General features: G+C 36.0%; 1 protein-coding gene across 2 annotated transcripts in view; it reads right to left on the bottom strand.

Annotated features, from left to right (window-relative positions):
- gpsm2 (G protein signaling modulator 2) overlaps positions 1–26,600 on the bottom strand; it is a 76,706-nt gene that overhangs the window by 21,014 nt on the left and 29,092 nt on the right. For both annotated transcript variants that reach the window (XM_059984664.1, XM_059984663.1), the window contains exons 5-10: positions 20,455–20,597; positions 17,582–17,705; positions 16,880–16,995; positions 16,071–16,226; positions 10,321–10,429; positions 6,561–6,690 (exon numbers count right to left, since the gene is read on the bottom strand). In XM_059984664.1, the coding sequence (XP_059840647.1) occupies positions 6,561–6,690; positions 10,321–10,429; positions 16,071–16,226; positions 16,880–16,995; positions 17,582–17,705; positions 20,455–20,597 (778 nt within the window). The remainder of the gene's footprint in view (positions 1–6,560; positions 6,691–10,320; positions 10,430–16,070; positions 16,227–16,879; positions 16,996–17,581; positions 17,706–20,454; positions 20,598–26,600) is intronic.

Here is a 26,600-nt window from a genome sequence, read left to right as displayed (position 1 = left end):
AATGTTTATGCTCCAAATGTGGATTGTCCTAATTTTTTTAAGTCCTTATTTACTTCTTTACCTAATCTAAACGAATATAAGTTAATAATGGGTGGTGACTTTAATTGTTGTTTAAATCCTTTGATGGATAAATCTTTATCTATTCAGACTTTAATCAATAAGTCAGCCACTTGTATTAACACCTTTTTGTCTGATAATGGAGTTTTTGATATTTGGAGATTTCGGTATCCTAACGATAAAGAGTTTTCTTTTTTCTCAAATGTTTATCATTCTTATTCGAGAATTGATTATTTTTTTATTGACTCTTGTTTTATTCCATTGGTAATCGGCTATAATTATGATATTATAGCCATCTCTGACCATGCTCCATTAAAACTTTCTATTAAATTTACGGATACAGTTTCTAATGTTAGGCAATGGCGATTTGACTCTACTGCAAGATCTGGACTTTGTTAAATTTATGAAGGAACAGATCGATTTCTTCTTTTCAACCAATTCCACGGATGATATTTCTTGCGGAACACTTTGGGACACTTTTAAAGTGTATATACGTGGACAGATTATCTCTTACTCCGTTGGTTTGAGAAAACGCATTAAGAAGGAAACTCTTTTATTGGTTGATAAAATTAAAGAGATTGACAAGAAATATTCGATCACTCCTAGTAAGGAGCTTTACAAACAAAGGGTTGAACTTCAAACCGAACATAGTTTATTACTTACATCTCCGATTGAAAATCAATTAATGAAAACCAGATCTGATTTTTATATACATAGTGATAAATCAGATAAACTGTTAGCTAGTCAGTTGAAGAGTGCTTTGGTTAATCATCAAATCACTAAGATTCGTCAGCAGAATGGGGATTTGACAGTTAACCATGATGAGATAAATAAGTCATTTCAAGACTTTTATACCTCCCTGTATCAATCTGAATTCCCACAGGATCGTAATACCATGTGTGATTTTCTTGGGAAATTTAATTTTCCAAAATTATCATCCGATGATCTCTCAGTAATGGATACTTCTATTACGGACGCAGAAATCAAAGGGGTTATTTCCTCAATGAATTCTGGGAAAGCGCCAGGTCCAGGTGGGTATACAGTAGAATTTTTAAAATGTTTTTCCGCTACTCTTTCTCCTTGGTTATGCAGGGTTTTTGAGGAATCGATTAGATTGGGGAATTTGCCACAATCCTTTTTATAGAGCTTCTATTTCTTTAATACTGAAGAAAGATAAAGACCCTACTGACTGTGCATCTATAGACCAATATCTTTATTGAATGTAGACTCCAAGATCTTTTCCAAGTTACTGGCATCCAGGTTGGAGAAGGTATTACCCCAAATTATTTCGGAAGATCAAACCGGTTTTATTAAAAATCGCTATTCTTTTTTCAATGTTAGGAGAATACTGAATATTGTCTACACTCCTTCACATAGCTCTTCAGAATGTGTTATTTCATTAGATGCAGAGAAAGCATTTGATAGTGTTGAGTGGCCTCACTTATTTAATGTGTTGGAGAAGTTTAATTTTAGTCTGACATTCATTTCCTGGATTAAACTGATTTATCACACTCCAGTAGCCTCAGTGTTTACTAATAATCAAAGATCTCCCTTTTTTCGTTTATTTCGGGGCACTAGACAAGGCTGTCCTCTTAGCCCATTACTATTTAACATTGCTTTAGAACCCTTGGCAATTGCCATCAGAAAATCACAAGATATTAATCGTGGGACAGATATTCATGTTATCTTTGTATGCAGATGATTTATTATTATTCATTTCTAACCCTGAGAAATCTATTCCAGCAGTTCTATCATTGTTGGCTCAATTTAGTGAGTTTTCTGGGTATAAGTTAAATCTTAATAAGAGTGAATTGTTTCCTTTGAATAGACAGGTCCCAATTTATGGAAAATTTACCTTTTAAATTAGTTAATGACTCTTTTATTTACTTAGGGATTAAAATCACAAAAAATCATAAAGAATTGTTTAGGTTTAATTTTTTACCCTTAATTGATCAGATTAAAGGTTTGTTTACTAAGTGGTCACCATTATCTTTATCTCTGATAGGTAGGATTAATGCTATTAAGATGGTTATTTTACCTAACTTTTTATATATTTTTCAAGCGGTACCTATTTTTATTCCGAAGTCTTTTTTTACTAATGTTGATTCAAAAATTTCCTCATATATATGGCAGAATAAAAATCCCAGGTTAGGTAAAATACATTTACAGAAGACAAAGGAAGGAAGGTGGGTTAGCATTACCTAATTTCAGATTTTATTATTGGGCAGTTAATATTAGATATTTGTTATGTTGGTTGAAAGATTCGGATGGATCTTCTGGCCCTCATTGGGTGAGCTTGGAAATTAAATCGGTACCAGGTTATGCTCTGGGTTCTATTTTAGGGACTTCTCTCCCTTTTGCTCTTTCCAAATTGCCGAATCGAATAGACAACCCGATAGTTAAACATACTTTACGTATATGGTTTCAATTTCAGAAATATTTCGGGTTGACTCAATTCGTTTTAAATACTTCTATTGTATCTAATTGCTTTTTTCACCCTTCAATTATAGATCAAGCTTATTCGGCTTGGAAAACTAAGGGATTACTAAGATTTTCTGATTTATTTTTGGACAATTGTTTTATGTCTTTTGAGCTATTATCTAATAAATATAATTTGCCTAGATTTCATTTTTTTAGATATTTACAGATTAGGCATTTTTTAAGTACTGTACTTCCTACGTTTCCAAATTTTGTGTCTTCAGATATTTTGGAGAGTTTGTTTGAATTAAACCCTTTTCAAAAAGGGCTTATATCAAAACTTTATAATATAATTATGAAGATACGTTCAGAGCCCCTTTATAAGATAAAAAATGATTGGGAAAGAGAGCTTAATCTTATTATTCCTATTGAGAATTGGGATAGAATTCTTCAATTAGTTAATACATCTTCTATATGTACCAAACATTCATTAATACAATTTAAGGTTGTACATAGGGCCCATATGTCCAAGGATAAATTAGGTCACTTTTATTCTTATATAAATCCTATTTGTGATAGACGTCTATTTGAAACTGCGTCTTTAACTCATATGTTTTGGTCTTGTCCGCTTTTGAAAAAATATTGGAAAGATATTTTTGATATTATCTCTGCAGTATTAAACATCGATTTACAACCCCATCCTATTCCCGTAATTTTTGGTTTACCAATGATGGACTTACTGCATTTATCTTCTTCCGCCTGTCGAATGATTGCATTTCTCACTCTGATGGCTAGAAGATCTATTTTGCCGAATTGGAAGGAAATTAAGCCTCCCACTGTATTTCATTGGTTTTCTCAAACTATGTTATGTTTAAATTTAGAAAAAATTAGAAGTGGTGTATTTGATACTTCTATTAAATTTGAAAAGATATGGAGACCATTTATTCAATATTTTCATATGATGTAATATGACCCTGTTCCAGGCTTATTTGATTTTCCAGCTTTAATCTTATTTATGTTGAGAGGATCGGAGTTGATGACACTGATGATTATGTACTCTTGTGAGATAGCCCTTCTTTTTTTCCTTTTCTAGTTTTTCTTTCTTTTCTTTTTTCTTTTTTTTGCTTTTTTTCTTCTTTATTAGCTATTAGATTAGTAGTTTAGTTATTTTTGCATAATATATATTTTTTTCTTTTTTCTGTGTTTTTTTCCTATATTATATATTATGTAATACCTAGATTTACCTTGTTCATACATATACTGTATGGTTTATGTTTTGGGAAAACTCATTTATATTGTAATTATTGCTTATGTATTCTTTCATGTGTAATGGGAATTTGTATGTTTGTAATCCCTTTATTAATATATCAATTGTATTTTGTACTTATTATTAATGATAATAAAAAGATTGAAAAAGAAAGAAAGAAGTTTTTTGATCAGATTGATTCTATCATTCTATCTTTTATTTGGAATAATAAAAGACCAAGAATTAGTAAATGTCATTTACAAAAGTTGAAAAAGGGTGGAGGTCTTGCTTTGCCTAATCTAAGAATGTATTACTGGTCTGTTAATTTGCGATACATGTCCTTTTGGTTATATTGGGTTGATAGAAATGATCGGCCAATTTGGGTAGACCTGGAACTGAGAGCTGTGAAACAGTTTTATTTAATCTCGTTATTGGGAGTTGCTTTACCTATACAATTAACTAAAGTTGCTAATTTAAACCTATATCCTGTGATTAAGCACTCTTTACAAATATGGCTCCAGTTTCGCAATTTTTTAATCTTAAAAAATTTAAATTTTGTAATTTAATTTATGGTAATTACTTTTTTTAAACCTTCTTTGAGTAATCCAATTTTTTTTTTACTTTGGAAAAATAAAGGTATTAATTCTTTTTTGGATTTATTTAAAGAAGGCAGATGATGTATTTTGAACAATTAGTCGATAAATATTCTCCCTCATATTCACACTTTTTACAATACCTTCAAGTCATACATTTTTTACAAAAATATTTAAGTAATTTTCCTTACATATTGGAGGCTGACCTGTTAGATACTATTATGAGTATGAACTCTTCGATGAAGGGTTCTATTGAAAGAAGTTATAATTTATTATTACAATGGGATAAGCATCCTTTATTTAAGATTAAACAGGATTGGGAAAAGGAACTCAATTTGACTTTTATATGGGAGGATTGGACGCAGATTCTGAAGCTGGTTAACTCTTCTTCGATCTGTACTAGTCATTCACTGATTCAATTTAAAATTGTACATCGTTACATAGAATATAGAATAGTACAGCACATTACAGGCCCTTCAGCCCACAATGTTGTGCCAACCCTCAAACCTGCCTCCCATATAACCCCCCACCTTAAATTCCTCCATATACCTGTCTAGTAGTCTCTTAAACTTCACTAGTCTATCTGCCTCCACCACTGACTCAGGCAGTGCATTCCACGCACCAACCACTCTCTGAGTGAAAAACCTTCCTCTAATATCCCCCTTGAACTTCCCTCCCCTTACCTTAAAGCCATGTCCTCTTGTACTGAGCAGTGGTGCCCTGGGGAAGAGGCGCTGGCTGTCCACTCTATCTATTCCTCTTAATATCTTGAACACCTCTATCATGTCTCCTCTCATCCTCCTTCTCTCCAAAGAGTAAAACCCTAGCTCCCTTAATCTCTGATCATAATCCATACTCTCTAAACCAGGCAGCATCCTGGTAAATCTCCTCTGTACCCTTTCCAATGCTTCCACATCCTTCCTATAGTGAGGCGACCAGAACTGGACACAGTACTCCAAGTTACCATTTGATGAAGGAGAGAGACTCTAAAATATTTCCCAATGTTGATAGTTATTGTGATAGATGTAAAACTGAGACAGCCACATTGACACATATGTTCTGGTCATGTTCTATACTGGAACAGTTCTGGAAGTCAGTCTTCTCGACAATTTCTAAAGCACTCAGAATTAACCTACAACCTAATAAAATGACTTCTTTTTGGAATAATTCCTCCCTCCATGGTATTTCTGTGTCTGACCAACACGCTATTGTATTTGTTACATTGATGGGTAGGAGGGCCATCTTGTTGAAGTGGAAGGATATATCAGCTCTGACTTTGTCTCAAGTGATGCTATGTCATAGTTTGGAGAAAATTAGAAGTCGAACCTTCGAACCTTTATTTGATTTTGAGAAAAGATGGGGCTCATTTGCTCGCTATTATCATTTGAGCTAATTGATAGATCTTCTCCACGATCTAATTGTAAATTTTTTTTTGATATACTTTTCTTTCTTGCTGGCGGTTTGATGTTTATTTTTAAAAGCTTTTTGTATGACACGTGGCTCCGGGGTTGTACCCTTAATGGGTTTTTTCCCCACTTTTTCGCTTAGTAGAGTTTTTTTTTAATTCACAAAATTTTCAATCTTTAAGATAATTTTTTTTCCTTGAGGCATTATAAGTGTTGTTACTTCGATGTACTTGTGTTATTTTTGAATAATATAATAATAATAAAAAGATTTGAAAAAAGTTAGATGACTGAGTGGAAATAGACCAACTATATGAATAGACAAGAATATAGTAGATGATAATATAATGTGACGATGAGAGGTCTTCTACCTCGGTAGAAAAAATGAAATGCAGTGTACAGGTAAGAGATTGAAAAGCTGTTAGTTCAGGAGCCTCCTGAGTGTCCTTGTACAGAAACCATTGAAAGTCAACAAGCAATTGGAAAGATACAAGGTCTTTGAACTTTGTTGCAACATAACCAATAACCATACAGTAATGAAGAAACATTGATCAGTTCTTGTGGGTACAAAAGAAAAGCCTCCAACTGAGAAAAGTAAACAAGCCCATCAAGCTCCTGTATACTCCATATCAGAACAATACCCAGAGAAACAAGCAGATTTAAGTACTGAAACATGGAAAACTGCAGGGCTGATGGGCAGAAAATTGCCATTACCAGACGCAATATATATGCTGAGATTTGCATAAAGCAACTTGGATGATTGCTCTGAATGCTGCTCCCCTCAACATCACAAGGTTAAAATGAAATCCCAGGAGTTCCTTTACTGAATGTTTCTGTACTCACCTTGATAGCTGTAATCCAATTCATGACTTGAGGATAAGAAGGAGCTGTTTGTACTGTAGCTAACACCCAACACCAACTGAAGATCTGAAAGATTCATCCGGGCTGTGAGTTCACCACTCTTATCCCCTACCTGCAAAAAGACAATTACAGTAAAACAGGTTTTATTTAATCTTAGGGGCTGTAGTTCCATTTTGAAAGCTACACAGAGAATATCAAAGTGTTAAGTAAAATAACTATTTATAAAACTACATTCGTCCCACACCCAAAAACTAAAGATTATATTTTTGTGCAAGTGATTCAACAATGTTGGAAGTAAGAGATTTTGCCCACTTATTATTCTCCATTATTCACATGATTACTCAAAATTTCTTTTGTGAAATATGCTATGTTTCTGAGAAACAACAGTCCTGATAGTATGCAATACTAGGTTGGGAATACAAAGCAGAAGACTGGAATTCTGGTTGAAAAACCTGAACAAATAACTCATTTGGTTTTGACTACTCATCAATGAACCTTCCATCCATTGCAAACATCACAAATGTGGATTTTGTCTTCACAATTCCCCAGCAAATAAACAGTCCATGTCTGTGTACAGCAAAATATTAACATTCAGATAACATTATAACTGGCAAGTGACATTCACGCAATTAAGTGCCAGGCAATGTTCATTACTAAGAGAGGGAATAAACATCTACCCTTGGTAGAGGCATTGACATCACTATATTCCCCTACCATCAAGATCCAGTTAATGACTATAGACCAGAAACTCCACCGGACCAGCCACACAAAAATGCTAGCTACAAGGAAAGGTAGATGGCTGGATATCTAGAAGCCAATGGCTTGCCTCCTAACATCCTGGATGCTCATAATCTACAAGATACCAGTGAGAATTGTGATGGAATACCGTCCATTTCCTTGATTGTTGTATAGTTTCAGGATCTCTGAGGAAGCTCAGCAAAAGGCAACCTGCTCAAATGGACTGTTTCTATCTTTCTAAACAGGAACACATAGGAAAACCTTGTAGTCACAAGGAGAATGTTCACATGTTCTCCAAAGACAGCACCAGCTCTAAACTGTGCTTTTCCTCACCTATTGCAAATCAACCTTCCATCAAAACAGAGAGAGAAATTTGAATAGACTACATATTCAAGGAGGTGCTTAACAGGTAGAGGCAGCAACGAACAAAAATGAGATACTTGAGAGATACAAGAAATGCAAGAGAACACTGAAGGAAAGTAGAAGGGATATAAGAAAGCATGAGGTTGCTCCATCAGACAAGAGCAAGGAGAATGTCAAGGGCTTCTACAAATAAATTAAGAGCAAAACGAGAGCAAGGGACAAAATTGGTCCTCTTGAAGATCAGTGGTCATCTATGCATGGATCTGAGAAAAGTGGGAAGATCTTAAATGGAATTTTTGCATCTGTTTTAACTGACGAAACAGACAGAGTCTACAGAAATGAGGCAAAGCAGCAGTAAAATCATGGACTGTATTGGTTTTACCGAATCATATAAAATTTTGAGGAAGTTACCAGGGAAATTCATGAAGGCAAGTCAGTGGATGTTGTTTACATGGACTTGGCAAGGCTTTTGATAAGGTCCTACTTGGGAGGATGGTCAAGAAGGTTCTGTCACTTGACATTCAGGATGAGGTAATAAATTGGATTAGACCTTGTCTTTGCAGGAGAAGCCAGAGAGTGCTAGTAGATGGTTACCCCTCTGACCAGTGGTGTCACAGAGATCAGTGCTGGGTCCATTGCTGTTTCTCATCCATATCAACAAACTGAATGATTTTGTGGTAGATTGGATCTGCAGATTTGCGGATGACACCAAGATTGTGGATTTGGTGGAAAGTGAGGAAGGCTATCAATGCTTGCAGCTGGATCTGGAGCAGCTGGAAAAACGGTCTAATAAATGCAGATGAAATTTAATGCAGACTAGTGTGAGGTGTTACACTTTGGGAAGACGTACCAAATAGGACTAACACAGTGACCAGTAGACACTGTGGAGTGCAGTAGAACAGATCTGGTAATATAGGAAATATAGATCCATAATTCCTTGAAAATGGCATCACAGTGGGATAGGATCATAAAGAGAGCTTTTGGCACACTGGCCTTCATTAATCAAAGTACTGAATACAGAAGCTGAGATGTTGAAGTGGTAGAAGATGTTGGCGAGCTCTGAATTGCACTATTGCAGCCAGTTCTGGTCACCTAGTTAAAGGAAAGAGAAAAATTACAAGCATGTTGCCAGGACTTGAAAACCTGACTTATAGGGAAAGGTTGAATAGATTAGGATTTAATTCGATGGAACCTAGGAAAAAGAGGGAACATTTGATAGAGGTATACAAAATTATGAGGGGTATAGTTAGGGTAAGTGCAAACAGGCTCGTTCCAGAGACTGAGTGAGATCAGAACTAGAATTAAAGGTGAAATGTTTAAGGGAGAACATGAGGGGGAACCTTCTTAACTCTAAGGGTGGCGAGAGTGTGGAATGAGCTGCCAGCAGAAGTGGTGGATAGGTACAGTACTGTGCAAAAGTATTAAGCACATAGCTAGTGTGGCTAAGACTTCTGCACAATACTGTATGTGTTAACGTGGACCAGCAAGCGAGTTTATAAATCTGGCAGAAACAAAGGATCTTGGAAATAGTGAGAGTGTAGCACTGCGGAAGGGGTGTGGAACAGGTGGCAGAAAAGGAGTACCGGGGCCGGGGTAGGCGCGGGTGCAGAAACACCCAGCCCCAAGATACCAGGCGAGGTAATATGATTCCAAATAATTGGTTTACTGATTATTACAGAATGTCTCTCTGGTGCCTCCCCTCCCTGCTCTTATCCTAACCATGATTCCCCTCTCCCTGTCCCCTTACCACTCTCAATTCACAATAGAGACCCATATCTGAATCAGGGTTATTATCACATGTCATTAAGTTACTTTTTTTGCAGCAGCAGTATAGTGCAATACATAATTTATTACTACTGTACTATACAAAAGTCTTGGGCACCCTAGCTACATATATGTGCCTAAGACTTGCACAGTACTCTACATGAATGGGAGGGGTATGGATGGATATGGTTTGGGTGCAGGTCTATAGAATTATGCAGAATAGCTTGGTATGGACAAGATAGGTCAAAGGGCCTGTTTCTGTGCTGTAGTGTTCTGGCTCTATATATACCATATCTGTCTTTTTGGTGCCATAACTTCCTTTTGGAACTTTCTCCATGAACTACTGTATCTCCTTCAATTTCCTCTTGCAAGCTTTTCCAATATCTGTTACAATGAAAAAATCCACAGTTGTAATTTTGTGATGTCTGGAAGGTAATTGAGGTAACAGTTTAAGGTGTATGTGCATAGTCACTGCAGTAACACCCTGGGACTGGGCTACTTCTTACATTTGTACGCTTGGTGCTCCAATTTTCTAGTACTGAAGAAAAGTGAAACACTGGAGTGTGTTGCTTCTGACATCTTAGCTTTTCCTGTTTAGGATTTGGACTCATTTCTACATAGCTTTATTTTCCCCTTTGTATAAATACCAACACTGAAGTATGCCCATTAATTCTTGGTTACAGAATAAGCTAGTACCTTTTTTTCTATAATTAAACTTGTGTCCAATGTGAAACCAAAGAACACCAATATTAATTGCATTATCTATGATTTGGGAATTCCCAAAATATCCTTGATCCGATATTCTGCCCCTTACAGTTGCCAGCTCAGGGTGGACTTCTAGATGACAACCTTAAAGTATGCTGCATCTCATATTTACCTCTCTTGAAATTTCAAAGTGTTTCTCTGCAAAATGCACTGCTTGTTCGTGATCTCCTAATGCAGTGTAAGCATTTCCCAAACTCCAACAAGCTCGTCCTTCACCAATCCTAAAATTAAAATAAAAAGATGAATTTAGTATCTACACCATATTATTTTATTCTTTCATCTATTTTCAACCTGTATTAACTTAAATGGTCTATGTCTACTGATTAAAAGTTAAGTCAAATCTATTTTACCCCAGAAAGGAAAATGCATCGAAAAGGTTTTTTTTTCGGGTGGGGCAGGGTGTTCCATCTTATGGAACATCAACAACAATTTGATAGGTCAAAGGACAGTTTGCCATACATGAGGAGCTAAATCACAGATGATAGACCACAATTCACAACAGCATACAGTAAGGTTCTCAGAAGAATGGCAGCTTGAACATTCAACATATTGTTTTCAGAGAAGGAAGAGAAACTGTGAAGGTGATCAAAGAATTTCTGATGTTGGCTAGATAATCAGCATACAAATATCCTCACCTACTGTGATCCCCTATTGTGAAGCCCTCTGCAGGAAAGCTAAAATTCTTCAAATTGCAAAAAGACAGCTAAAACCAAAAGTACATAAAAGTGCAAGGGACAAAGGGATCTGGCACTGTTCAGAGTTAGATATACCATAAAGATGAAGCCCATGTCAGACTAATACCAAATATGTTAGAAGGAAGTGGTACCAATACTGACACAACTATCTCTACTTCCAGCTGGTCTGAACAATCATCTCTCTTAAATCAGTATACTTGCGGACCACAACTACCTCTTCTAAGTGGAAGAATACTGATGAAGGAACAAATCACTCAGGAATCCACAGGATATTTCTTTGCCATGTTTAATGCCAGATTTCATCAAGTCAAGAGTTCATGGACCACTGGCAGACTTCCTTTTGAATGAGAACCACTGTGCCATTACTGCTAGTGGATCTTCTCTGCTTTTGAAACTGACATATACAGGAATGATGACGGTGTCAGATTCATTCAAGATTTAACATTGGTTAATGTAATTTCCAATACACAAGTGTAAAGGAGAATGAAGTCTCTGACCAACTCCACAATCACATCACTTGACGAATTTAAGGAACTAACATACTCCATCACTTTCACACCATCAAGAATGCTCTCCGTGCCATCACACACCTACACTTTGGCAAGTCTAATCACTTGATGGTACTTCTACTACTGGCATGTCGACAGAGACGGAGGACAATGAAGGTCTGGTCAAGGAAGGCTGAGGAGTACTTAAGGGACTGCTTTGTGGGCAGGACCACTTTCAAGGATTCAATATGCCACAACCATCAACGATTTCATCAGGACCCACATCAATGAACATGTGCCTTTGAAAACAGAGTTTCCCCAAATCAGAACCCCTGGATGAAACAAGAGATTCGCAGCTAGCTCTGTGGCATTCAAGAAAAGGATCAAGAAACCTACTAGAAATTGAGATACAAGCTACAGAAGATCATCATGAGAGCACAAAGGCAATTTGGTGTGAAGTTAGAAACACAATCAGGTGCATGACAGCTCAACCAGGACTCTACCAGCAGTGAATGGGTGTTTCTCAGACTGGCTGAAGGTGACTAGTGGGGTACCACAGGGCTCTGTATTGGGACCACAGCTCTTTACGATTTATGTCAACGATTTAGATGAGGGCATTGAAAACTATATCAGCAAGCTTGCTGACGATACTAAACTGGGTGGCAGTGTGACATGTGAAGAGGACGTGAGGAGAATACAGGGAGACTTGGATAGACTTGGATAGGTGAGTGGGCAGATACTTGGCAGATGTCATTCAATGTGAATAAATGTGAAGTTATCCACTTTGGAAGCAGGAACAAGAGGGCAGAGTATTGTCTGAATGGTGTAGAGTTAGGTAAGGGAGAAATGCAAAGAGACCTAGGAGTCCTAGTTCATCAGTCAATGAAGGTGAATGAGCAAGTGCAACAGGCAGTGAAGAGGGCAAATGGAATGTTGGCCTTTGTTACAAGGGGAATTGAGTACAAGAGCAAGGATGTCCTTTTGCATTTGTACAGGGCCCTGGTGAGACCACACCTGGAATATTGTGTACAGTTTTGGTCTCCAGGTTTAAGGAAGGACATTCTGGCAATTGAGGAAATGCAGCGTAGATTCACTAGGTTGATTCCTGGGATGGCAGGGCTGTCTTACGCAGAGAGATTGGAGAGATTGGGCTTGTAAACGCTGGAATTGAGGAGATTGAGAGGGGATCTGATTGAAATGTTTAAGATAATTAAAGGATTTGATAGGATTGAGGCAGGAAATATGTTCCAGATGTTGGGAGAGTCCAGTACCAGAGGGCATGGATTGAGAATAAGAGGTCAGTTATTTAAAACAGAGTTGAGGAAGAGCTTCTTCTCCCAGAGAGTTGTGGAGGTGTGGAATGCACTGCCTCAGAAGACGGTGGAGGCCAATTCTCTGGATGCTTTCAAGAAGGAGCTAGATAGATATCTGATGGATAGGGGAATCAAGGGATATGGGGACAGGGCAGGGACTGGGTATTGATAGTGAAAGATCAGCCATGATCTCAGAATGGCGGTGCAGACTCGAGGGGCTGAATGGTCTACTTCTGCACCTATTGTCTATTGACTTGCGTGCTATTACTTCCTAGGAGGCAAAACTCAACAGCATAAATAGTATTGATGCTTCACTCCCCAATGAGTACAATACCTTTTATGAATGCTGTGAAAAGCAGAACAAACACAAAATACCCACAGTTTATAGTGACCTTGTGACCCCTGTCTCAGAGACCAATGTCAGAACATTATTCAGGAGGGTGAAGCATCAAGTCCCAACAGTGTACATGGCCAGGTACTGAAAACCTGTGCCAACTAATATACTGGAGTAACAATCAACACAGGCGCATCTCAAAGATGCATGCTTAGCCTACCATTCTACTCTCTCTACACTTACAACTGGGTAGGTAGTCACAGTTTAAAAGCCATCTGCAAATCTTTTAATGACATTACTGTTGTTGGTAGAATCTCAGATGGTAACAAGGAGAGGTACAGAAGTGAGACAAACCACCTAGTTAAGTGGTGTTATAACAACTTCAGATTCAATGTCAACAAAGCCATGGAATTGATTGACTTCAGGAAGGGGAAGTACACTCATCCTCATTGAGGGCTCAGTGGCTCCTGGGCATCAGGACTTTAGATAATTTACCCTGGGCCCAACGGATTGATGGAATTATGAAGGTGGCACATTAGCAGCTCTACTTCAGTAGGAGTTTCAGGAGATTGGGTGCCTCCAAATTCTCTATAAATGTCTATAGATGTGCAGTGGACTGGCTGCATCATAGCCTGTAATGGAGGTTCCAAGGCACTGGCTCACAAGAAGTTGCAGCAGGATTTAGATTCAACAGTGTTGGATTCTGATGTTTTAATCCAATGTTCTTTCAGAAGTCAGGAAAGAGTCACAAAATCTGTTGCTTCACAATTGTTTTATTAAGCAGTGATAAAACAAATAAATTGAAATGAACAGTGAGGGAGGTCTGCTAATCAAAGAGAGATAAAAGAAATAGGATGGCACTTCTTTGAGGTTAGCTATTTTATACCCATAGATCAGGAATATTCTATTCAAATGTATAGATAAGAGTCAACCAGTGAGAAAGCACTTACTTAAGTAATAAAGCTTCCAGATACATACTTTGTATAGCCGCCAGGGGAACATGCTGAACTTATATGTATTATGACCACTAACAAGCATAGTAAGCAGTTATTGTATACAAGAACTACTTAATTGTTAAACTGCCAAGAAAATAACAATTAAACAGTCTGATTTAACACCAGCTTCATCATAGGCACATCTCTCACCATCGTGGAGGACATCTTCAAAAGATGTTGCTTCAAGAGAAGGCATTCATCATTGAAGGCCCTCACCATCTGAGATGCTCCCCTTTTGCATTACTACCATCAAAGAGATGGTACAGGAGCCTAAAGACCCACACTCAACTTTAAGAAAAGTTTCTAGCCCTCATTCAGATTTCTGAGCAATCCGTGAACACTACTCAATCATTTATCTTTTGCACTACATAATAAGTAACAGTAATTTTTATGTTTCATGTGTACTGTTGCAGCAAAACAAAAATTTCACAACATATAAATCAATGATAATAAACGTGATTCTAATTCCAAATTACAGTTGTACAATAGCAATAAAGAACTAAGCAATGCTTGGTAGGTACATGAAGTAATGTACAAGAAGTTGCCTTACGAGATGACGAGCAGCAGTGACTCCAGAGAACAAACAGTGAAGAAAACAACCCTGAATCAAAGACTCAGTGAAGAATTCACCAATGTAAAATCCCATTTAGAGTTGTTTATATCTGAATACAAGTAATCTAATAGGGTTATAAAACTGAAAAAGATAATGAGCCTTGTTTGAACTTAGTGAATCTTTGAAATATTTGAACTAATCATGGTTAATATAGTTTTTAGGCAAAGTTATTGCCCGTTATATTTTATTGTGTGCTGCATTTAATTGACAATTACATAAATGATTGAAAATTAAGATCTAGCAAGCAACAAGGATGGCAAATGTACTTTGAGCTTTAATGCCAGAAGATCTATGGACAAGAGTAGAACGTCTTTCTCCAATTATACAGAGCTCTGGTGAATCCTCATGTAGATTAATGTATGCAGTTCTGGCCCTCCTACTCAAGGAAGAAAGGATATATCTGTAAACAGAGAGTTAATTGGATTGATTCCTCAAATGACAGGATTTTCATGTAGAGGAGATATTAAACAGCATCATCCCATACCATACCGAGTTTAAAAGAATGATCTGTGTTCTCAATGAAATGTGAAAGAAAGTCTTAAATGGGCCCAATAGTAAAGATACAGCATGAAAGCTTCCATTGGCTGGGACATCCAGAACCAGGAGTCAAGAGTCTCAAAAATGGAATCAACCATTCAGAATAAAAGAAATATCTTGACCCACAACATAGTGAATTGTTTGTAATTCTCTGCCTGAGAGATGTGAAAATTAAATCACTAGATATACTCAAGGGAAAAAAAAGATGAATAGATTTTTAAGTATTAAGAGAGTCACGGGATACAGGATTGGTGTGGATAATTAATTGTATAAAGATCAGCCAAAATCCTACTGAAAGGCAAAGCAGTGGTCGCCAGCATAAAACAGTTTGATCATGTTAAAAATCCATACAGCAGCATCTTTTCAAGAGTGGAAACCAGCTGTCCTCTGTCAAAAACAACTGCCAATGACAGGGAGAGATTGCCAATATCCAGGACTATTAAGTACTCACATTTAAGCAGGAAAAGAGGTTATTTGGGCCATTACTGCTCTGAACAGGGCAATCCAGTTGGACCCATTTGCCTGCCTTTCTCCTATAACTCTACAGGTCTCTTTCCTATTTTTGTAGAAGGCATTGAATCACATTTCTATTGGCCTGGAAGCTAGTTGGTGGTCATCTATGGTCTAAAATCACAAATAAGTCATGTTTGGTAAACAGTACATTTTACCTGATTAAATTAGGAAATAGTTTCCTTGTTTACCACAAATGACAATAAGTAGATTTATATTCCATATAAACTCTTCATCTACCATGGCAGCTTCTGAACACATTAATTTTGGCTTTTGGATTAGTTTCATAACACTGCTCCTATACTCATGAATATATTTCAAACTGTAGTCAATAACAATGGAAGAATCAACCTAACACAAATAACTTCAAATGTTACCTATCACAAAGCTCTCGTGCTATCATAAGATGTTTCAAATGGTATTCAATGGCCTTTTCATAGTCTTGCAGCAGGGTGTAAGTGTTTCCCAGGCTGTAGCAGGCTTGTGCTTCCACCACCCTGTCTCCCAGTTGCCGAGCCAGATCGAATGTTCTCCTAAATAGATAGCAAACATTTGGGTCAACATTTTTACTCCAACATTCAAGTATTTTAGTGTAAATGGCATATTTCAGTTTTAAAAAAACAAACTGAAGGTTTTTACAACCACTTCTACCATCCAGCCATATCAATCCCTACATGCCAACTCCCTATAAAGATGCATAACCCTTACACATTGCATTTACATTGGCATTCCACTAATCTCAGAGTGATCTCACTAAACCTTGCACAGTTCTACCAGTGGCAACTCACTGCAAAAGCTGTCCCATTCCTCATGTGGCTCAGGAACATAACATGGAATCAGGACAAACAAACGGCCCTCAGAAAACCTGACAATGATCAAGTTTGATTTTTATAGCCAAGCCACATACCCTGATGTAGCTAAAACACACTTAGAAAAAAACTACAGTCTTCTGCAGTTCATGTCTGTAACTAAGAAATCCCAGCTACAATGTCCATTCTGCTATGAATTCCTTGAGTGGATCCCATGGTAGATGATGAGGAATCTGAACAATTTCCCAACCTTTCCAATCGTTCACCATCTGAACTCCCTCCTACCCCAATCACAAAGGCAAAACAATATAATGGCTTCACAACATTTAGCTATAAATTTTTAAAGACTGAAGGCTTCAAATATACATAACGCTCACTTGTAATATTCAGCAGCCACTGCAAATTCACCAAGAAAGACATGGGCATTTCCCAAATTGCTGCAAGCTCTCCTTTCAGCAGATTTATCTCCAAACTCTTTCGCAATTTTTAAGCGCTGCAATCAAGAAATTAATTAATTAAAGACAGAAACTAATTGAAATTTTCTCTGAATTGTATGTATTTAGATGCAGGATCCTTTACACTAAATTATTAATATGTACCATGAATGTCTGAATTATTTGTAAATCACTTAAGCAACCAGTCTTGGAAATCCATTGAATAGATAAAATATTAAATCTGTTCTCTAAAACTCTGAGTTGGCCGGGTGAATGCAGGTATGGAGGACTATGGGCACAATGCATCCCCAAGTTTAGAACATGTACTTCAAATTCACAGAACAACCATCTACTACTTTAAGAATAGTTTCTAATCTAATTTTAATAAGTAAAACTAATAAGAAATAAAGCATAAAGAATGAGTACAGTTGAGAGCTTTACATCTTTAAGGGTGTTTGCAGTCAGATAGACTAGCTTCAGGTTTATGCATATAACACATGAAGAATAAAGATATCCAAACTTAATTTTTCATCAAGATGTAAAATATTCTTTCCCATCCATGAAAAACTACATGAACACAAATACTCTATTTGAATCTCCATTAGGTACATTAGAATATAGTAGAATGCCTTTGACATCCCGTACCTCCTGATGGGATTGCACTGCTTTTCTAAAGTTCCCCAAAAGATAATGTGTATTTCCTAGATTCCCATAAGCCCGTCCCTGGGCTGCTCTGTCTCCAAGCTCTTTCACCATTGCCAGGTTTGTCCTATGAATAAAATTGTTACAGATTAAACACTTAGTCACTACAACCTTGCTTAACACAAAAAAATACAATGATGAATTTGTATCGTAAATTACTGACTATCCAAATCAACAGCTCCAGTGACTTAGTATGAAGTTCACCTGTTACCAGAAGGTTTGACCCTTGAGGAAAACATGGAAACAGCAGATGTGATCAAAGTAGCAATGTTAAAATCCATTGTACTAGCTTTCCCCCCTCACGTCTTCATTTCTCCCCTTCCGGGCACAAACCAGTACCACTGCCTGGGAAACTTAAGGACTACTCAAAACCATCAAGCAAACATCCCACTGAGGTGCACAAATGAACTCTGCCATTTAGAAAAACCTAACTTAGCCTTTAGAGACAGAGTATGTTGTACACACTTTTGGTTTGGTATCTTTCTACAAGAATACATTTAGTCCAACTTGTTAATTGGACTGGCTTAAATTCTGCAAGTTTTTTTCCCCCAATTTCTTTGTTCTACCTGACAAATAAATTTTTAATGTTGTAATATACCAACATTAATTTGATTACAGTATGAGCTCTGAGGGAAACTTCAACAAATTTGAGTTGCTCTACTTAGCATCAGAAGCTGAATGGTGACTTAATAAAGGTCTTTCAAATCATAAGTGTAGACGGTCAGAATCTTTTCCCCAGGATAGAGATGTCAAACAACAAAGAATATGCTTTTAAAGTTAGAAGAGGGTGCAACAAGACTGTTTTTATATAAATGCAGGGAGTGATAGGTGCTTATAATGAGTTACCAGGGATAATAGTGGAAGCAGGCACTTTGGTGGAGTTTAAGAGGCTTTTAAATAGACTCAGCAATATGAAGGGAATGGAAGGATATAGATGATACACGGGAAGAGGATATTTAGTATAAATTGGCATCATGGACAGTGCGACATCATGGACTGAATGCTCTGCACAATGCTATACAGTTCCATATTCTTAATATTCTCTAGAGGTAATAAAATACCAAAAATTTATCTGTATCTTGCAAATTAGTTAGTGATTTGGCATTTATGGCCCTCTTATGATAGCCAATTCCACACACATTTACAATGGCTTCTTTTGCAGAGTAAGTAACTACAATACTAGCATTTAAAAGCAGAGATCGATTTGTGGTTAAAACTACAACAATCAGAAGTCTACAAAATTACATTAGCAAGCAGGCTCATATGACAAAGTTTAATCTCTTCATCGTGTCCAAGTATATTTTTCAACAATTGCTTTAATGCTCTTTCAGATGCAAATTTATGCTAAACAAGGAAATCAAAATATCCAATATGAACAAAAAGATATACATGCTTTTCCCTTCTGAGAAGAAAATGTTAGATCATACAACACAGAAACAGACCAGTTGGATGACTGTGGCCATACAGACCAATAGGCACCGATTTATATTAATTTCATCTTCAACATTTAGCTCATAGCCTTCTACACCTATGCAACTTATGTGTTCATTGAGATACTTTTTCTATCAGTCTCTGACACTGTATCCAGATTTTCACCACTCCGGGTGAAAAAGATTCCTTTCAGATTCATTCTAAATCTCTTACTCCTTTATGTTTTCCAGTTTTATTTACCTTTTGATATGCAGAAAAGTTTCCTGCCATCCACACTGTCTATATCCCTCAATTTTATATCTTATAATTGTGTCCACTCTTAACCCCTCTACCCGAGGAAACACTGACCTGGCCTCTCAGAATTGGGCTTACTAACATTGGCATATGTCATGAAATTTGTTGTTATAGATTTAATATTACTGGCATATCTTTCCAATCTCTCCTCATAACTGAAACACTCCATCCCAAGCAACATCCAGGCAAATCTCTGCATCTTCTCTGGTGCTATTGCATCATTCTTATTGTGTGGTGACCAGAAATAAATGCAGTATTCCAGGTCAAGTGTGACCAGATTAGAGCATAAATTCTCTGCTTTTGTATTCAAAGCACCACGAAATAGAGACCGGTTTCTCAAACGCTTTTTTTTTAAAACCATGTACTATCACCGCTACTTTCAAGGATCTATGAATCGCATTTCAAGGTTTCCCCAATTCTCCCATTCATGGTATACATCAATAGAAGCAGGACTAAACTCCATCTACTATTTCTGAGCCCATTTCACAACTACGATTATCATTCTGTAATCAAAAACCTTACACTCCACATTGTCAACATTAATCTTCATCCATTAATTATGCCCCCGACATCCACCATGAATTTATTCACACATGTTACAAACAGCACCAATTCCTGGGTAACTATTAGTCACAAGCATCCAGTCACAAAAATAGCCCAATATATCACCTTTATCACCTATTGCCAAGCAAATTTTGTATCAAATTTGTCAGCACCAGGATTCCTTTGGCCCTAATTATTTGGACCATTCTCCTGTGAACCTTACAGAAGAACTCACTGAACTCTGTGTAACCCGCATGTACCTCACTGCCCGCATCAATACATTTTAGCTATGAATCTTAGGGCAAAGAGGTGGTACATCAACAAAAATAAGCATTATTACCTCTGATATTTTCCCTCCTCCAAAATAGCTAAGGATGTAACATCCATCACTGCTACAAATTTATGACAAAAAAAAACATTGAAAAATAAAGCAAAATAATTTACATTGGCAGGTTCAGGGACAGAAGAATTTGTTCAGAAAAAAAATGGACTCAACAGTTTATTTATCTTCTGTAATATTCTATGAACTGATCAATGAGGTTACTCACTCATAGTATTCCGAAGCTTTGTGCAACACCACCACCACCTCTTCTGGAAAGTTCCCTGGGTCCTGTGCTGCCGCACAAGCCAGTGCTTTGCCGTTAGCATGGTATACGTTGCCAAGGTTGTAAAGAGCTCTCGCTTCACTTACCTGTTAATTAACACAAAAGCAAAACAGTGTGAAGTACAGCAATGCAGAAGGGGCAGCGAAAAGGTCACACACCCAATAATCATTAATATGTAAAGGATTGGTGTATGTATGTAATCACAGTCAATGCTTGTCCTAAAACAGCCTAATTTTGACTCCAGGGTTTGCCTACTGAGACACCTAGATAGAGTGAGCATGGAGAGAATGTTTCCAACAGTAGGACAGCCCATGGTCAGCCGCAGAATAGGACATCCCTTTAGAATAGAGTTGAGGAGGAATTTCTTTAGCCGGAGTGTGGTGAACCTGAGAAAATCATTGCCACATACAGGCCAAGTCATTGGGCATATTTAAAATGAATGTTGGTAGGTTCTTGGTTAGTAAGGGCATCAATACAGGAAGGCAGGAGAACAGCATTAAGAGGGAAAGTAAGTCAGCCATGATTGATGATGGAACAGACTCAATGAGCAAAATGGCCTAATTCTGCTCCTATGCTTTATGACGAAAGCCTAATGAAACTGCAGATTACTTTTATAATACATTCTGTTGGTTAGCCAATTTAAATGACACTATAAATTATCATTTGTTCAAACAAGTCTCAAGGCAGAAGAAATACATGTCAAACACTGTTCAGTTAATGACAGCAGTAACCAGATCCATTTCAAATGCAAAATAAGCATTATATATGCCACAAATGGGTCCAGCTCAGAATTTCTGCATTGAGGTGTCATTTTCTCCTGTTGCTCCTGAATCATTTTTTCTTCTTCCTGAATTATGGGTTATGTGTCTTTTTAACCTTTTATGATATACACAATCAATATTGGCATGATGGATAAGTCTATTAATTTTATCTATTGGAATACTAATGGTTTAAATCATCCGATTAAACGTAAAAAAATATTTAAAGTATTCCATAGATTGAATGCTAATATATTATCTTTGCACAGGAGACCCATATTAGGAGGGAGGATAATCAATGCTTTTTTAGGTTCTGGAAGGGCCAACAATTTCACTCGAATTGTACCGCCAAAATGGGGTGTGTCTATTTTTATAGACCCCTCAATTTCGTTTACACATCATGAAATTATTTCTGACCCACAGGGCAGATTTTTGTTGACTACTGGTTCACTTTTTAATCGAAAAGTGGTTCTAGTTAATATTTATGCTCCAAACTTTGACTGCCCTGAATTTTTAAAATGTTTATTTACTTCCCTTCCTAATCTAAATGAATATATGTTGATTATGGGTGGAGATTTTAATTGTTGTTTGAATCTTTTGATGGATAGATCTAAACCTATTCGAACTCTTCCGAATAGATCAGCCTTACTTATTAATTCCTTTATGGTTGATTCGGGAATTACTGAAATATGGCGGTTTTTGAACCCTAAAGATAAAGAATTTTCATTTTTTCACATGTATATCATAGTTATTCTAGAATTGATTATTTCCTTATTGATCATCGTTTATTAACAGATGTTACTGATTGTAAATATGATTCTATTGCCATTTCGGATCATGCACCTTTGAAGTTATCTATCAAGGTTTCGGACTCTTCCATTAACACTAGATCTTGGAGACTCAACGCTACTTTGCTTCAAGATCCAGAATTTATTACCTTCATAAAACAACAAATTGACTTATTTTTTTCAACAAAATATACCGAAGAGATTGACAGAGGAATACTTTGGGACTCTTTCAAGGCTTTTATCTATGGACAAATTATCTCATATTCCGTTGGTAAAAGAAAACAAAGATATTTAGATATAGCTTTATTGGTGGATAAAATTAAAGAAATTGATAAGATTTACTCCGTTACTCCTACCAAAGAACTTTATAAGAAGAGAGTTGAGCTTCAAATGGAACATAGCTTATTATTATCTTCTTCAATTGAGAATCGATTAATTAAGACCAGGGCTCAATTTTATATTCATAGTGATCGAACTGGTAAATTGTTAGCTAACCAATTAAAAGCTATTTCGACTAGGCGACAAATTATTAAAATTCGTAAACAAGACGGTAATCTGACTATTGATCATAAAAAAATTAATAATACTTTTCAAGATTTTTATAAATCTTTATATCAATCAGAATTTGATGGCGATCTGTCCATGATGGATAATTTTTTTAACAATTTAAATATTCCCAAACTGACAGATGAAGATCGAAGTGTGTTTGATGCTCCTATTTCTATGGCCGAAGTAGGAGAGGCTATCTCATCAATGAATTCAGGGAAAGCTCCGGGTCCTGATGGTTATATTATAGAATTTTTAAAAACTTTTTCTTCTTTGCGTTCCCCTTGGTTATGTGAAATCTTTAATGATGCATTTACTAAGAAGAGATTACCCCAGTCTTTCTATGAAGCTACTATCTCTCTAATACTTAAAAAAGATAAAGATCCTACTTTATGTGCATCTTATCGCCCTATATCGCTATTAAATGTAGACTCTAAGATTCTTACAAAAATTTTAGCTATTAGGTTAGAAAAAGTATTATCACAGATTATTTCAGAAGACCAAACTGGTTTTATTAGGAATCGGTATTCCTTTTTTAATGTTAGAAAATTGATTAATATAATTTATACTTCTTCACCCACAACCTCAGAATGTGTTATCTCATTAGATGCTGAAAAAGCTTTTGATAGAGTTGAATGGACATACTTATTTAATGCCTTGAAAAATTTTAATCTTAGTTCTAATTTTATATCATGGATTAAATTAATATATTATAAACCTGTTGCTTCTGTTATAACAAATAATTATAGATCCTCTTTTTTTCAATTAACTCGTGGTACGAGACAAGGTTGTCCCTTAAGTCCTTTATTATTTAATATCGCATTAGAACCTTTAGCCATTGCTATTCGTGAATCTCCTAATATTTTTGGTATTACTCGTAATGAAAAGTTATATAAGTTATCACTTTATGCTGATGACTTGTTGTTATATATTTCTGATCCTGATAGGTCTATTCCCGCTATTCTATCCTTGTTGGTTCAATTTGGTAGTTTTTCTGGTTATAAACTAAATTTGGATAAGAGTGAAATATTTCCTTTAAATGCGCAAACTTTATTGAATGATAGGAAACCATTTAAAGTTGTTACTGATAACTTTATTTATTTAGGTATAAAAATTACTAAGAAGTATAAAGATTTATTCAGATTGAATTTTTTACCCATGCTTCATCAAATTCAACAACTTACTACTAGATGGTCTCCTTTATCCTTATCATTAGTTGGTCGGATTAATGCTATTAAAATGATGATTTTACCGAAATTTTTATATTTATTTCAAGCCTTACCAACTTTTATTCCTAAATCTTTCTTCGATAACATTGATTCAAAAATTTCCTCATTTGTGTGGCAAAATAAAAATCCCAGGTTAAGTAAAAGACAGTTACAGAAATCTAAAAAAGATGGTGGTTTAGCTTTACCTAACTTTAGATTTTATTATTGGGCGAATAATATTCGAAACTTAATATATTGGAAACTAGATTTGGATTCACCATTGTGCCCACAGTGGGTAAATTTAGAATGTAATGTTGCACAAGGATATTCCTTATTCTCCGTTCTTGGTTCTTCTCTTCCTGTTGATTTAGTTAAACTCAATAAACAGTTATCCAATTCTATTGTCAAACATACAATACGACTTTGGTTTCAGTTTCGTAAGTTTTTTACTCTGAAAAACTTTGTTCTTGATAGCCCTATCTTAATTTCTTTTTTAAACCTTCTTTAACAGATCAAGCTTTTAGCATATGGAAAAGGAAAGGTATAATATGTTTTCGTGATCTCTTTTTTGAAGGTAGTTTGATGTCTTTTGACCAACTTTCCAACAAATTTAATTTACCTAAATCTAATTTTTTCAGATATTTACAAATTAGAAATTTTTTATATAAAGTTTTACCATCCTTTCCCAATTCAATTTTGAAAGACTTTTCAGACATGATTTTTACCCTGAATCCTTGTCAGAAAGGATTAGTGGCTCTTATTTATAATAGGATTATGAAGATACAACCAGAAATATCAGGTAGAATTAAACAAGAGTGGGAAAAAGAACTTCAATATAATATATCAACAGAAAAATGGGAAAAAATTTTACAAATGGTTAATTCTTCTTCTATATGTGCTAAACATGCTTTAATACAATTTAAGGTCGTACATAGAGCTCATATGTATAAAGATAATCTTGCTCGATTTTATTCTCATATTAACCCTCAATGTGACAGATGTCATTCAGATGTGGCCTCATTGACCCACATGTTTTGGTCATGTCCCACTTTACATAACTATTGGAAGGACATATTTGCTACCATTTCCTCAATTTGGAATATTGATTTACAGCCTCATTTTATTACTGCAATTTTTGGTATACCAAATGAGGATGGTAGTCGACTTTCCCCTTCAATTAGACGAATGATTGCCTTTGTAACATTAATGGCCAGAAGGTCTATATTACAAAAATGGAAAGAAGTAAATCCTCCTACCACATTTCACATTTAATAAGATATTGTTATCCTATTATAAAATTAACTTCAAATCTAGTGCACTTATAACCTATTTATATTATGTTATGTTTCTCTTTATATATGAAATTCAATAAAAAGATTGAAAAAGAAAGAATTTCTGCAAACACTCATGCTTTTCCTTTATTGGCACAGAATAATGTGAAGTTCTTAACAGTTAACTAGAAAATTTTGATGAATCTACGATTAATTTTCCAGCTATTCATTTTCTATTCTTAAAAAGGAAAATTCGCTTTTACATTTTAAGATCTTCAGTAAACTAAATGCTGCAGTGCTAGTTCATCAAAAAATACAGCTAAGGATTGGCTCATCTTCTCTTAAACATAAAAGCTTATGTAATTAACTGAGAAAATAAAATCAAAGAATCAGAAGTGTAAAAGTTCTCCCTTGCACTCAATAGGGTCATGTTTCCTATCTTTCTTTCTTTTTCAATCTTTTTATTAAATTTCATATATAAAAAAATAACATAATATTATATTAAATAGGTTATGAATACACTAGACTTGAAGTTAAATTAGTAATAAGATAACAATATCTTATTAAAATATCAGGGTCATGTTTCCTGCACTCCCTTGAAACTCAGCTGGTTCACCAAAGAATTATTCTACAGTGTAATATCTAATAATAGTTCATTGGTAGTTTGCTGGAGCATTAACATAAAATAACCTCCAAACATCTGGAAAATGTGCTCGTCCAACATTACCCAAAGTTCTGCGCATATTGAATTTAACAGAACTTTACTATAGTTTGTCCAGGATGTGCAAGATAATTTTATCTACTCCACAGTAATTTAGTTTCACTACAGAACATCAGAGCAGGAGTGGTCCATCTGGCCTATTGAGCCTGCTCCACCATTCAATAAGATCATGGCTTATCTGGCCATGAACTTATCTCCACCTCCCTGCTTTTTCCCCATAACCCTCAATTCCCCTACTAGGCAAAAATCTATCCAAACTTATCTTAAACAAATTTATTGAGGTAGCCTCCACTGCTTCACTGGGCAGAGAATTCCACAGATTCACCACTCTTTGGGAAAAGCAGTTCTTCCTCACCTCAGACCTAATTTTACTTCCCCGAATCTTGATGCTATGTCCCCTAGTCTCACCTCCCAGTGGAAACAACTTTCCTGCCTCTATCTTATCTATCCTTTCCATAATTTTATATACTTTTATCATATCTCCTCTCATTCTTCTGAATTCCAGCAAGTACAGTCCCAGGTGACTCAATCTCTCCTCACAGACTAACCCCCTCATCTCTGGAATCAACCTGGTGAACCTCCTCTGCACCACCTCCAAAGCCAGTATATCCTTCCTCAAGTAAGGAGACCAGAACTGCACACAGTACTCCAGGTGCAGCCTCACCAGTACCCTGTACACTGTTTAACTTTCTTCAGTTTATTGTTAATTCAAAGTAATGACAATAAGCAATTATTTAACCTGACCAACCTTCCACTGAATAGTATGGTGATAAATAATTACTTGATCTCTACCATTT

Source organism: Hypanus sabinus, chromosome 11 (assembly GCF_030144855.1).
Source record: "Hypanus sabinus isolate sHypSab1 chromosome 11, sHypSab1.hap1, whole genome shotgun sequence".
Taxonomy (NCBI): domain Eukaryota; kingdom Metazoa; phylum Chordata; class Chondrichthyes; order Myliobatiformes; family Dasyatidae; genus Hypanus; species Hypanus sabinus.
Note: the sequence above shows the minus strand (reverse complement) of the source record. Positions and strands in the feature narration are given on the sequence as shown.